General features: G+C 48.8%; 1 protein-coding gene across 2 annotated transcripts; it reads right to left on the bottom strand.

The window, feature by feature from the left end:
- Positions 1 to 377: 377 nt before the first annotated feature.
- On the bottom strand, positions 378 to 13,489 carry LYPD8 (LY6/PLAUR domain containing 8). 2 transcript variants are annotated; one of them, XM_073011451.1, is made up of 7 exons: positions 13,435 to 13,489; positions 12,968 to 13,115; positions 10,109 to 10,212; positions 9,603 to 9,722; positions 7,364 to 7,528; positions 5,876 to 6,013; positions 378 to 812 (listed from the first exon to the last, which is right to left on the bottom strand). In XM_073011451.1, exons 3-7 carry the CDS (start codon positions 10,161 to 10,163, stop codon positions 574 to 576), a joined length of 717 nt encoding a protein of 238 aa, XP_072867552.1. In that variant the 5' UTR covers positions 10,164 to 10,212; positions 12,968 to 13,115; positions 13,435 to 13,489; the 3' UTR covers positions 378 to 573. The 2 variants fall into 2 exon arrangements, with proteins under 2 accessions (XP_072867552.1, XP_072867553.1); XM_073011452.1 differs by lacking the exon at positions 12,968 to 13,115.
- Between the last annotated feature and the right edge of the window lie 1,420 nt (positions 13,490 to 14,909).

Genomic DNA, 14,909 nt, shown 5'->3' on the forward strand with positions numbered 1-14,909 from the left:
CGTGATAGGACCCTGAGATGATGCTGTTTTCTTCACTCGCTGTGGACTTCTGACCACAATCAGGACAACTGTTGAAGAGCCATATATTGGCCAATACTGAAGGAGCTTCTGTACTGGGGTCAACACAGGCCTTATAAGGTAGGCGGGGAGCTGCTTGTGTGTGACAGTGTGGATGGTGGCATGTCCGTCCCCAGAGGTGCAGGGCTGCAAGGTCGAGGGGTTGGCTTCCCAGAAGCACGATGAGCAGGGATGTCACCAGATCCCAGAAACAAACGTGCACAGTTTCAAAGGCAAGAACCCCACCTGCAGCCCAGGAGTGGGAGGTGGTGCTGGATAACAGCTCAAATGAGGCCCAACCCAGAATGCATCAGGACAGATTTGGGCAGTGAATGAACCAGCGCTTTAATAATGGAGAACAAGGGAGCTGTCAGCATTACCTGGAGACCTGTGACTCCCACTTACTGGAAAGTTAAATGGGGCAGGGCAGGGAAAGAGGGTGTCAGCACCCCATGGGGTGCTCTGGACCTCAGAGCAGCAGAAATGGGGTGCTGGGCAAAGTGCAGCCCCAGGACCTCAGGGCCACAGTCCCAGCAGAAGGAGGCTGGCAAAGGCCAAGAGGCTGAGGGAAGCTTTAAAGCCCATGTTGTGGGAAGTGGTCGGTGTAGACGTGGGGGTTAAGCTGTTTACATTTGCACACTCAAACTTTCGAAAGATGACGCCTCCAAAAGTCTTATTTTCACCAGACAGGAACTGACAGGTGGCGTTACTGACATTGGAACAGCCATTCACCACGAGACTGTTAGACTCAGTGTCTGTGAATGCAAAGGAGACAGGAGGGATGCCACTCAGTCCTTTGTCCTTCCACTGCTCTCAGTTCGTCACCTGCAGCTTGGTGGCCCGGTGACCGGCAAGAGCTGGTGTGCTCCTGAAACCCAGGCACGAAGGAGCCTGCGTGTTCAGAGTCAAGAACACCACGTGGCAATAGCAGAGAGACCCTGGAGGTCAGAGGCCTAGACTCCCACCGCCACCTGACCCTGGAAGAAGCAGACTCCTGGGGCGAGTGGCCAGCCCAGGCTAAACAGTGAAGGTCAGAGCTGGACCTGGGAGTCACATCTCCCATGTTCCTGTGTAGCTGGAAGGTGAGGAAACCAGGAACAGGTTCAAAAGGCAGTTCTCTGTTCTCAGTTCAGGAAGGGGTCAATACCTTGGGATCCCCTCTCCCCTTCCAGGCTCTGTTTTCTGTCCTCACTCCTCTCTGGACCTGAGTCCTCCCTGCCTGAGTTTTCCCTGAGAAGAAGGAAGGGCCACCAGGAGGGATGTAAGAGACCACGTCTTGTCTCTGCCATAAATTGGGGTTCTGCTATGTTTAATCATGTTTTGAGATTCAGGTACTAGAAAAAGGCCTAGGGTGTTTGCACAGAAGACGTAGTTATGATAGCAGCTGCCTGTTATTGAGCACGTACTGTGTGCCCCAATTACTCTGTCAGCTGCAATTCACACAACCCTGGAGACAGGCACCTCACAGAGGCCAAGGGACTCACGGAGGTGAAGTGACTCCACTCACCACTTGTCAGAGGCAGGGCTGCAATTTGAGTTCAAGGCCGGCTCTAGGACCAGGCATGGTGGCTCATGCCTGTAATCTTAGCACTTTGGGAGGCTGAGGTGAGAGGATTACTTGAGGCCAGGAGTTTGAGACCAGACTGGGAAACATTGTCTCTACAAAAAATTAAAAAGTTATCCAGGGGTGGTGGCACGTGCCTGCAGTCCACTACTGGGGAGGCTGAGATGGGAGATCGACTTGAGCCAGGAGTTTGAGGCACCGGTGAGCCAGTGATCACACCCCTGCATTCTAACCTGGGCGACAGAGCAAGACCCTGTCTCGAACAGCAACAACAACAATGGCTGATTCTAAACTTGCTTGGAAAAGGAGTGGGAAACCTCCAAATGCTGTTTTATAGCAAGCATCAGTGCTGACGTTTTTTGTTTTGAGATGGAGTATCGCTCTGTCGTCCAGGCTGGAGTGCAGTGGTGCAATCTTGGCTCACTGAAGGCTCCATACCCCAGGTGCAAGCGGTTCTCCTGCCTCAGCCTCCCGAGTAGTTGGGACTACAGGTGCATGCCACCACACCTGGCTAATTTTTGTATTTCTAGTAGAGACAGGGTTTCACTATGTTGGCCAGGCTGATCTTGAATTCCTGACCTCAAGTGATCAGCCTGCCTTGGCCTCTCAAAGAGCTGGGATTACAGGCATGAGCCACCGCACCTGGCCAGTGCTGAAGACTGAGTTAGAGTGAGTTAAGGAGATGTGTTTCATGGAATATTTCTACTGTATTTTAAAAAAGTGATCTTGAACAAAAAGAAACAAAAATACCCCTACATTTATGATAGCTTTGATCTGTCTGGCTTTCAGCGTAAGTCAAGTCCTATGAGAAAGAAGAAAATCGATCCCTTTTATTAGACCTGGGGACAAGATAAGTAGAGAGAGAAAAATCTTTCTGATGTCATGTTGCCTTAGGACACAGCTTTAGAATTTAAAATCATAGCAGTTTAGACATCCCAGAAATTTTAAAAGTGAAAGGCACTTTAAATGGATATTACTAAGGAAAGAAGCCGTTTTGAAAAGGCTACATACTGTATGATTTCAACTATAGGATAGTGTGGAAAAGGCAAAACTCCAGAGACAATAACAAAGATCAGTGGTTGTCAGAGCTTGGAGGGCAGGGAGGGGTGAGTAGGTAGAGCACAGAGGAATTTTAAGGCAGTGGAAATGCTCTATATGGTACTACTACAATGGTGGACGTATATCATTATAATTTGTCCAAACTCACGGAATATGCAACACCAGGGGAGCCCTAATGTAAGCTGTCAACTTTGGATGATGCTGTATCAATATAGCCTCATTGCTTAGAACAAATGTACCTCTCTGGTGAGGATGTTGGCAGCGGGGAGGTTATGCTGTGTTGGGGATGTTGGCAGTGGGGAAGTTATGCTGTGTTGGGGATGTTGGCAGTGGGGAAGTTATGCTCTGGTGGGATGTTGGCAGCGGGGAGGTTATGCTCTGGTGGGGACGTTGGCAGCGGGGAGGTTATGCTGTGTTGGGGATGATGGCAGCGGGGAGGTTATGCTGTGTTGGGGATGATGGCAGCGGGGAGGTTATGCTGTGTTGGGGATGATGGCAGCGGGGAGGTTATGCTGTGTTGGGGATGTTGGCAGCGGGGAGGTTATGCTGTGTTGGGGATGTTGGCAGCGGGGAGGTTATGCTGTGTTGGGGATGTTGGCAGCGGGGAGGTTATGCTGTGTTGGGGATGTTGGCAGTGGGGAGGTTATGCTGTGTTGGGGATGTTGGCAGCGGGGAGGTTATGCTGTGTTGGGGATGTTGGCAGCGGGGAGGTTATGCTGTGTTGGGGATGTTGGCAGTGGGGAGGTTATGCTCTGGTGGGATGATGGCAGCGGGGAGGTTATGCTGTGTTGGGGATGATGGCAGCGGGGAGGTTATGCTGTGTTGGGGATGTTGGCAGTGGGGAAGTTATGCTGTGTTGGGGATGATGGCAGCGGGGAGGTTATGCTGTGTTGGGGATGATGGCAGCGGGGAGGTTATGCTGTGGTGGGGATGTTGGCAGCGGGGAGGTTATGCTGTGTTGGGGATGTTGGCAGCGGGGAGGTTATGCTGTGTTGGGGATGTTGGCAGCGGGGAGGTTATGCTGTGTTGGGGATGATGGCAGCGGGGAGGTTATGCTGTGTTGGGGATGATGGCAGCGGGGAGGTTATGCTGTGTTGGGGATGATGGCAGCGGGGAGGTTATGCTGTGTTGGGGATGTTGGCAGCGGGGAGGTTATGCTGTGGTGGGGATGTTGGCAGCGGGGAGGTTATGCTCTGGTGGGATGTTGGCAGCTGGAGAGGTTATGCATGTCAGGTAGATGGGAAATTTCTATCATTTCTGCCCAATATTGCTATGAATCTAAAACTACTCTGAAATATAAAATGTATTTTAAAAAAATAGTAAAAAGATGTTCAGGGCTGGGTGCTGTGACTCACACCTGTAATCCCAGCACCTTGGGAGACTGAGGTGGGCAGATCACCTGAGGTCAGGTGTTTGAGACCAGCCTGGCCAACATGGCGAAACCTCGTCTGTACTAAAAATACAAAAAGCAGTCGGGTATGGTGGCACATGTCTATAATCCCAGCTACCCAGGAAGCTGAGGCAGGAGAATCGCTCGAACGCAGAGAATCGCTTGAACCCAGGAGACTGAGGTTGCAGTGAGCTCAGATCGCACCACTGCACTCCAGCCTAGGTGACAGAGCAAGACTTCATCTCAAAAAACAAAAAAAAAAAAAACAAAAAAAAGAGGTTCAGTATAAGCGGTGCTTGACGCCGCTGAAAAATCCATAATTACAGTTAAACACTGATTTATGATGCTAGAATTGACACTTAACAAATATTGAAATGAAACTGTACCTGGATATTAGTGCTCTTAAACTCTTATTATTTGGAGCCATATTTTGTCAGAGACTGGCTTGTTGTTCATTTTAGCTTCATGCCTTTTTCTTTCCTTCCAGGTCATACCACCTGACTGTGTCAGGCTCCCTTACAGCCAAGATGACTGTCTTACTGGGTCCTAACCAGTGAACTGTGGGAGGAAGTGATGCATTCACATCCAAGCCCAACCCACAGAAACCCACCTGCCTTCCTCCACTACCTCTCTCTCCTACTGCTGGCAAAGGATACAGCACAGAGCTGCCAAGACCTGGTGAGTGGGGGCCAGAGCTACAGGACAGAAGGAGCCCATGGCCTGGACTCTGCAATTAACTGCTCCAGCAAGAAATAAACATCTATTGTATTGAGCCATAGGCTTTGGAGGTTGTTCTTTAACTCTTTAACTAGTTAAGGTTTCTAAATCTTCTTAGCTTTAATTTCTAAGACAGTGTATACTGACAGATGGAGTCCACATAAACAGAAGTTCTTTGGGGTCCTCAATAATTTTTAAGACATAGAGTCTTAACAGAGGGCCTGAGATCACAAGATTTGAGAACTACTGATGGCCTCTAATGTCCCTCTAACACAACCTGAATCACTCAGAAAGAGGGGAGGCATGGAGGAAGTGCTGGTTTGCCCCATTTGTTTCCTGCATAATTGCTGTAAGTCAGATGTTGATGCCATCCGGATACTCACTGAAGTGCCTGGACTTAAGATGTCCACCCAAGGGAAAGGAGAACAGGTGAAAAAAGAAGAGCCATGGCTGGGAGGACGCAGGAAGGCCACTCGCACAGCCAGCACCCACCCAGGGCATTGCTGGTGTTATTAACAGCAATTAACTCACCTTAACTAATAAATTTAATAACCTTTAACTCTTTGGGCAAATGTTAGAAATGTGTGTTTTACAATGGTTAGTATCAAATTGCTTTTGTAGAAAAGGACAATTGGTTGGACTTTAAAATCCAATTTGACTCTTTCCGCCAGGTGATTCAAGCTACCAAAAGCCAACACCTCTTAGTGACAAGTAGAGAAGAAAAGTGTAGATATAAAAGGAAATAAAAGTTGCACCAACCCTCACCTACAGAATGATGCAACCTGGTAAAGAAGTAAATGTGAGGAGGGGTGTGATGCACTTAGACAAATGTGACTGGATTACAAGCCACAGAAGAATAGAGTTCAAGGGAAGCGTAGCCCAGGATAAACAGCTCTGGTCTAAGAAGGCAAAAATAGCAACGAGCTCAAGGCTACATGAACAGCCTCTTTATTTAAAGACATTATGACCTTTATCCCCCTTGTTCCACTACTCCCCTGGTCCTTCTGTGTTAACCCAGAATTTATGAACCAAGACTTGACATGTTCCCAGCTCAAGTCCCACAGAGGAATTGGAACTACAAAACTTACCATTCTTAAATTCTGCAACTAGAAAGACACACTGTTCTTCTTCATAACATTTCCAGCGGTTCCCACTACAGGAAGTTCCATTAGATTCATAACAAGCAAGGCACTCTGTGTTGCTGGACACATTCTTCCGGGGAGGGTCTGGAACAGTCAGAGTCATTGCTCAGGACAGTGTTATCATACGGAACATGGGAGGAAGGGGATAGGCAAGCAAAGAAACCACCAAAGAGATCCTGAGAACGGAGCAATTACATCCTTGGGAATCTCAGATCTAGCCTTGAAAACACCATGTCCCCTCAAAATATTTATTACACACAGCTCCACAGATCTACCCTTACAGACTATCTAGTCTTCAAGAACTACGGCCATCAGTGTGTTGGGGTATAGACTGAGAAAGGTAAGATTTTGAGCTAAAACCAAACTATAGTCAACATCAACATTAGCCATCATGAACATTTGCCAACAAGCGGGTGACTGTTACCAAATCTTGCTCTGAACAAATAAACACAGGCCATTATTTAACATTATGACTAGAAGAAAAAAATGTATAATGAGACCAGCTCTGCTCTTAATTAACTGTGCTTTACAACCATGGCCAATAAACTTTGCCTTTTCAGCCACATTTTCTGTTTTTCAAAGAGAGCTTTGGTCTAGATCAGCAGGTCTCAAATCGTGGTCCAGGATGTCCTGAGTCCCTGAGACCTTACAGGGAGTGCTGCAGGGCTCACACCATCGTGGTCCAGGATGTCCCAAGTCCCCGAGACCTTACAGGGAGTACTACAGGGCTCAAACCATCATCATGATAATACTAAAATATTATTTACTTATTTCACTCTCTTTCTCTTGTGAACATAAAGTGGAGTTTTCCAGAGGCTCCATGATGCGTGAGACTGTAACAGACTAAATGCACAAGTAAATATGAGAATCCAGCTGTCTTCTATTAAGTCAGAAACTAAAGAATTTGCAAAAAGTATAATAACAATGCCACCCTTCCCATTGTATATGTTTCTTTTGGAAAATATAGTTATATTAATGTTGATGTGTCATGGGTTTTGGTTATTTTGGCGAGCTAGTTACAATTTCTAAATTTTCTTAGCTTTAATTTCTAAGACAGTGCGTATTGACAGGTGGAGTCCACATAAATGAAAGTTCTTTGGGGGCCTCAAAAATTTTTAAGACATAGTGTCTTAACAGACGGCCTGAGATCACAAAATTTGAAAACTACTGATGGGAACTAATGTCCGTGTCGCACAACTTGCAATGTCTGTCTTCACTAAGAAAGAGGGGAAGTGCTGATTTGCCCCATTTGTTTCCTGTGTAATTGCTGTAAGTCAGATGTTGATGCCATCACTGAAGTGCCTGGACTTGAGATGTCCACCCAAGGGTAAGGAGAACAGGTGAAAAAGGAAGAGCCAGGGCTGGGAGGACAGAGGAAGGCCACTCGCATAGCCAGCACCCACCCAGGGCATCGCCCGCGTGGCCAGCGCCCACCCAGGGCATCGCTGGTGTTGCTGCAGTCCTTTCCTTGGCAGCACCGGCTTACAAAACGAAAGTGTTCTGTAGCAGACACGTGGACAGTGAAGGCTGTAACGTGTGTCTCCTCACTGCAGTTCTCCGCGGAGCAGAACATTTTCTGGTATAATCTGATTGCTGTCTCTACACAAAGATAAACACAGACTGTCAGCCCCAACAAGGAGGAGGTGTGGGGAGGGTGGAGACCCGGAATAGCAACTGTTTCAGGCAAAGGCAGAAAATGCAACCTCGGTGTAATGCAGTTTTGAAGATACTGGAGAGGGTTTTCTGGAAAAAATAATAATAATTCTTCCCCATCAGGTAGCCCCTCCTTTGAGCAGGAGACTATCAGAGGTGCAGGTTAAACTCCAGGCAAAAGTGACTGGGAGCCTGAAAATGGGTGGTTCAGGTGGGCAGTCCCTGAAGCCACCAGTAAGTCCTAAGATCTGTAAAAACGATCGAACAGACATGATGAGCCTTATGTACAATATGACATCCACAGTTCCTGCCTAAAAATTGAACCTGAATCCAGTCAAGCTTCTAGCCAGCGCTATCTAATATGGTAGCCACTAGCTATTTGTGCCTATTTAAATTTAAATCTTATTAATTAAAATCAAATCAAATTTAAAATTAAGCTCCTCAGTCAGAGCAGCCACATATGAAGTGCTCAGTGGCCACATGTGACTGCAGAATGGCATGGTGTTAACACAGATACTTCCACCACTGAAGAAGAAAGTACTGCTGGACAGCCCTGATTGCCTACACAGGAAATACTGAGAACAGGAGAGCAAGTTATTTCATACCACTGGGAGCATCAACCACAGCTAGAACATGGGACAGCTACAGGGCAAGTGACCCATTTCTCCAACAAACCAACAGGATTGAACAAAAAATGATGGACGCTCTTATAAAACAAGTTAGGTTTAACAGACCTAACAGCAAAATGGGGGATGTGGCTGGGATCCTAATTCCACACGTAGACCATATCATGACATCTTTGAAACAATTAAGAAATGTTTAAGATGGCCTGGGTATTAGAAGAAATTAAAGAAATACAGTTAACTTTCTCAGGTATGATAACAGTATGTGTCTTAGTTCATTTTGTGTTGCTATACCAGAATAGCATGGATTGGGTAATCTATAAAGAGAATAAATGTATTGTTTACAGTCCTAGAGTCTGCAAAGTACATCAAAGTGCCAGCCTCTGGTGAAGACTTTCTTCTGCATCATCCCGTGGCAAGAGAGGGTGAGAGCAAGTGAGGGAAAGAGGGGGCCAGACTCCCTTTTATCAGGAACCCACCTCCACACTCACGACATTAATGCATTTGCAAGGACGGAGTCCTCATGGCCTAATCACCTCTGAATGTCCCACCTCTTAATGCCATCACAATGGCAATTAAGTTTCAGCATTAGTTTTGGAGGGAATATTCAAACCATAGCAATATGGTAGTTATGTAAAAAAAATTATGATCCGAGATAAATAGTGAAGTATTTATGGAGAAAATGACCAATGACATGTACACACATACACGTATATATGTGTGTGTCATGTCTATTTACATAATGTTTAATTTAAAATACCATAGCCAAAAATACTATAGTAAGAAAAAAAAACTATAGTGAAAAAATAGCAAAATGTTAATAACTGCTGACACAGGTAATTGGTTACAGGGCAGTTCGTTATACTCTTCTTCCTACTTTAAACATACACGAAGTGCATTTGAATGTGTCCATTACAAAAAAGAAGAAATCTAAGTGCTGTGAGAAAGAGGGTACAATAGTGGTTACGCTCCAAACGCCCTGTGGGGAGGTCTCGAACGAAGGAAAGTATGTTTGATCCAGGAGGGGAGGAACCATGAGGGAGAGATAAAAGGACTGGGAAAAGGAAGAATGAAAGCTTCCAGAGCAAATCTGCCTGGTAATTTAAGAGCTGCCCTTGCTTCCCACATCCACGTACATGCGTCTAGAATGAAGCTTTGTGATCGGGGCATCAGTGTCCAAAACACGAGGGTCTCCCATGTGCTTTGACCCCGTGTTCTTGTCTGGCTCCTGCTTGTCTCAGCCGTGCGTTGTTTCTCCTGGGAGTCACCTTTGTGGTTTCCTCTCTCCTTGGACAGCATGTCCCCATCTCTGCCTTTCTTTCCTGCCTGGACGTCGTCTCCAGCTCCCTCCCGGTGCAAGCCCCAGAGGCGGGAAGGACACGCACACCCCGGCTCACCTGGAGAGGAGCTGGCTGAGGAGCTGACACAGCTGGTGCTGGCGTGTGAGGGACATTCAGAGGCAGTGCTGTTGACACAGGATCGTTCCCATGAATTACACTGCACACAGCTCAGAGATTCTGAGGACACAAGACGTCCAACACCAGTCAACATTCAGTAGACATTTATGGAGCAGACTCTACTCTAGGAAAAGCACTGCTCCCACCTTGCAGTAAGAGACAGGTGGGATGGCATCCCTGCCCTCTGGGGATCCCTGAAATTGATGCTGTAAGATGAGCCACCCTAATGAGTTTCTCCCACTGCTCACTATTCCCCAGTGGAAAGATCCAACTTTCAACAACAATACAGAGTGGCCCCTTGAAAGCAGGCTGCACAGACAGGTCTCGTGGTCATCACTAACCATAATTTAACATGCGAGGCCCTCGGGGCTTTGAGAGCAAGAAGACACTGGTGAGGTGGAAAAGAGGGTCTCCATCCTAAAAAGGGGCCACGTGAGTTCTCTTACCTACAGCTGCAACAACAAGCACTGCAGTGATACCAGCGACGAGGACGCCCTTCATGGTGCTGGAGCTGACTTCTCCCAAGGATGGGGACCTCAGGGCCTGGACCCTGAAGAGACACAAAGAAGGCAGCCACGGGGCCTTGGAGGGCTGCCTGTCATCCCCTGCGGGTTTCAATCACACTGTAACAAGCCCAGTACTCAGTTCATCCTTGTGGCAGAAAGAATCAAAATCCTGAGCTGGGAGCACAAAGCTGACTCCACCCTGCTGCAGACAGAGGTCCGAGTTTCCTGAGTCTCCGCCTGCAGAAGCATCTACACGGGGGTGGGAAACACAGCCAGGGGCCGTTTCCCGTGGGGCCAAGTCAGTTGCAAAATGTGCGGGCCCATGAATTTTTAGTTTCACTTTGGGGACGGGGTCCAAGAGGAAAGAGCTGGGCTGGGGTCTGTGCCCCTCCCTCCCCCAGAGCACAATGTCCCTCCTGCAGCCAGTCTGTCACTGCATCCGTATTTTACACTTAGGGGTTCTGTTGCTGCCACCCGCCACCACCTCCGCAATAGGCAGACATTTGTTGAGCACTTACTCCATTCCAAGCACTTTACAGGTGTTAATTTATGTAATTCATCTACTGTAGCAGGCAGGTACCATTGTTAGCATCCTGAGAAAAATCAAGCCTTAGAAGGATTGGGTATTGCACTGAAAGTCAAGGTCTTACTTCTGGGAGGTATCAGAACTGGAGTTTAGCCTGTGTCCCTAACCGCCAGCCCACACTGCCTTCCACTGTTCCCACAGTCCTGGGCCTGCCTGCAGCACTAAATGAGAGTTCGCCTTGCACTTCCGAAGAGTATGTCACCAATCTCTCTGCACCTTGCCTTCCCTGCCTGCAGATTGTCTGAGGCGTGGCACGTTCATTAGAATTCGAAAGAACTCCCAGAATTCCAACTTGCTTGTGTATCAAAGCAGCAGAGAGCAGGTGTGTGGCTCTGGCCTGAGCCCTTCTGGATCATTATCTCATTTACTGTATACACGGTCGCTGTGAGCCACTCATGGCTATTTACGGTTCTTTGATTCTTCCAGGGTAGATAAAATGAAACATTCTGTTTCTCAGTAGCACTGGCTACATTCCCAACGCTCAGGGGCCACATGTGGCTGGTGGCCGCGGTGTTGACCAAGGCAGGCACAGGACACTCCTATCATTGCGGGAGTCCCGGTGGACAGTACTGTACGGCAGAGGCTATTAGCCCCACTCTACAGGCAGCAAAACTGCAGCAAAGAGGGATAGCGAAGTAGCCCAAGCTCGCTCGGCCTAGAAGGCCAAAGCCGTGCTCTATTCTAGGTCCTTCCAGCTCCAAAGCCAGGGTGCACCGTAATAGCTGCTACTTATGAAACAGAATCGCCTTCGTCTGGAAGCCCCTACTCCCACCTCACCACACATAGGCACATCACACCACACACACACACCACACCCCACACAACACACATACACCACATCACACACACCACACTCCACACAACACACACCACATCACACACACCCTCCATAACACACACACACCACACCCCACACAACACACATACACCACATCACACACACCACATCCCACACACCCCACACAACACACACACACCACACCCCACACAACACACACCACACAACACACACCACACACCCCACATAACACACACACACCACACCACACACACCCTACACAACACACATACACCACATCACACACACCACACACCACACACCCCACACAACACACACACACCACACCACACACACCCCACACAACACACACTACATCACACACACCACACACCCCACACACCACACACCCCACACAACACACACACACCACACCACACACACCCCACACAACACACACACACCACATCACACACACCACACACCACACACCACATCACACACACCCCACACAACACACACAGCACATCACACACACCACACATACCACATCACACACACACCACACATCACACACACACCACACATCACACACACACCACACAACACACATACCACATCACACACACACCACACATCACACACACACCACACATCACACACACACCACACACACCACATCACACACACACCACACATCACACACACACACCACATCACACACACACCACACACCCTACAGTGATACCCTGGTTGACTTATTAGAGATTGGTAAAGAGGAAGGGAAACCAGTTGGTGTGGGAGAAGAGGACCATCCATGATGCCAATGACCCCACCATTTAGATCCAAGGAGGAAAATAAAGCACGTCTGGTCTGGAGCTTGTAGCAAACATGCGACAGCCCTGCACCCCTACATGCCCGGGCACACCCCTTCAGGCCCAGGCACCCCTACATGCCCGGGCACCCCCCTTCAGGCCCAGGCACCCCTACATGCCCGGGCACCCCTACATGCCCAGGCACACCCCTTCAGGCCCAGGCACCCCTCCAGGCCCGGGCACCCCTCCAGGCCTGGAGCCCCAGGTGCTTGCTTTTCTCCTCAGTGGGAAAAGAGTTTCAGGGGCCTGGCCTTCTGGGAAAAGGCCTCTCAAGCCTTATAGGGTGATGGAGGAGGGGAAAGGAGAGGATGAGATGAGATGAGAAGGAGATCCCAGCAGCACATCAAGTGCACACATCACCTCAGCCTATGGTGAAGACCTGACACTAGCCTCATTTTCAGGGAGAAATGCTGGAGGCCCAGAGAGGTCAGGACCTGACCCAGGGGCACACAGCAGAGAAAGAGCCTGGGAGTGACCCCATAGCAGGACCCAGAGCCATGCTCACCACCTCTGTGGGTAAGAGGGACCAGTGAGGCTGGGGTCAAGGCAGGGCCCCCCACCTGGGACAGGAGAAGAAGTGGCATCTGAGGCTGTTTCACTAGGTACTTCCCATGTGCAAAGTTTTACTGTGGAATCTTTTCAACAGCCTGGCAGGGTCCTGCTATAATTGCTTTCATCTTTCACAGAGAAAGCTGGAGCTCAGAGAGGCTGTGAGGACACAAAACCACACAGAATGAAGGATACCACACACAGAATGACGCACAGAAGACACACACACACTCCACACAAACCACACACAGAATAGCAGATGGAAAAACAACAAGAAAACTACATCCCCAGCCCACATCCTCCCTGAACTCCGGACTCCCCTCTTCTGAGCATATGACTGCCTAGGGCAATGCCAAAGGAGCAAGGGCCACAAGAAGTCCTGGACCTGGCCAGGGAAGGGCCTGAGCTGGTCCTGAATGCCCTTCCTGTGGTTTCAGCTTCTCCCAGGGCTCAGGCCCTGGCCTTGCAGTCCTCTCACCTTCTGGATCTGGCCTGGTGATTGTCCTACAGAAGGAGGATCCCGGTAGAAGCTTAGTGCTGGTGTGGGAGAGGCCTTATATAGCAGGTGGCCGTACAATCAAAAGGCACAGCTTCTTCTGGGGAGGGACCTCTGGGTCAGACAGGTTGAGGCTTCTGGCTGTCAGACTGTGCCCTGGCCAATAGGGCCAGCCCTTTGGCATCTGTGCAGACAGGCTGAGGCTTCTGGCTGTCAAACTGTGCCCTGGCCAATAGGGCTACAGGCTGCTCAACCCTTTGGCATCTGTGCAGCTCGTGTCCTCTCTCAGACCTCTAGGAATTGGGAACAACTTTGGTCAAGGCCTGCCTTTGGCAGAATGTAAAGAGGAGTAAGTTATCTTCTGCACTCTCCCAGTCTCCTCACACTGTGCCATGGGTGCTCCTGGTTTTGAGTGTGGACCTGAGTTATCTTCCCTCCTCATCTTTACACTGTCCTGGCACTTTACACACACACTCACGGTGGGGAGTGGCGGGAGCCCACTCATCCGAGGATGCAGAGGTTGAGGGGTACATATCATACCAGTGTCCCCCAGCCTGCGTTTAAACCTTGCAGTTCCCTGCTCTTGAAAATACCCCTTGGCGATGGCTACCCTACCGTGTCTCAACTCTCTCTTCCTTCCCCAAACTCATGTTCATTCAATAAACATTTTTTGAGCACCCTCCGTGTCTTAGGCCTACTATAGGAAACCGGGAGGTATTTGTGAGCAAAAAGACAAAGACCTTTGCCCTCCTGGAGTGTAGTCTAGAGAGGGCTACAGACAGCATAAATTAAAGTGGTAGATAAGCAAATCACAGGGAAAGTCAGAAGGTGGTGACTGCTCTGGCAAAAAGACAGAGTAGGATGAGGCATTCCACTTTTAATGAGGAGGCTGTAGTCGGTCTGATGGAGAAGACAAAATCGGAGTTATTTTTATAAGAAGAGACTCCGGCCATCTCTTTTTCTCTCAGTCCTCACCATGTGCCTTCAGGCTGCTTATCACAGCATTTTCCTTAAAAAAAGGCAGCTTCCTCCCTAACAGAACCATATCGTTTCCCACCACACATTAGTCAGTCACCTGGCGGGGCACAAGAGAAGTGGCACAGTCATATCCAATGGGGTGTGTGTGGGTTTGCAGGTTTCGTGAACGTGGCCTCCCTGAGCCACAGATGGAGGGCCCGATGAGCCCACGAACACTGTTCTGAGAGAACAGCTCTGGTGTCAGACTGAGTCCTGACACGGGAAAATCGGGTTGATCAGTATTAATTCCTCTCAGAAGGCACCAGATACTCAGGCAAATGGATGCAACACAACCACAAAGATCTGAGTCTGAATCCAGACTTTGTCCCTCTCATCACATGAGTTACTTATTAACCTCACTCGTTGGGCCAAAGCTCTTTGTCTTTAAAATGGAATCATCAGGCCCTGAAGAAATGCCTCCTGATGATTTATATACTCCT

This window comes from Chlorocebus sabaeus, chromosome 25 (genome assembly GCF_047675955.1).
Source record: "Chlorocebus sabaeus isolate Y175 chromosome 25, mChlSab1.0.hap1, whole genome shotgun sequence".
In the NCBI taxonomy this organism is placed as follows: domain Eukaryota; kingdom Metazoa; phylum Chordata; class Mammalia; order Primates; family Cercopithecidae; genus Chlorocebus; species Chlorocebus sabaeus.

Bases quoted from the DNA above. Each gene is read 5' to 3' on its own strand.
- LYPD8 (XM_073011452.1), bottom strand. From the start codon at position 10,163: ATGAAGGGCGTCCTCGTCGCTGGTATCACTGCAGTGCTTGTTGTTGCA. The intron at 9,723-10,108 runs GTAAGAGAACTC...TTGTGTCCTCAG, and splicing joins GCTTGTTGTTGCAGCTGTAG to AATCTCTGAGCTGTGTGCAG. The intron at 813-5,875 runs GTAAGTTTTGTA...TTGCATTCACAG, and splicing joins AGTTGCAGAATTTAAGAATG to ACACTGAGTCTAACAGTCTC.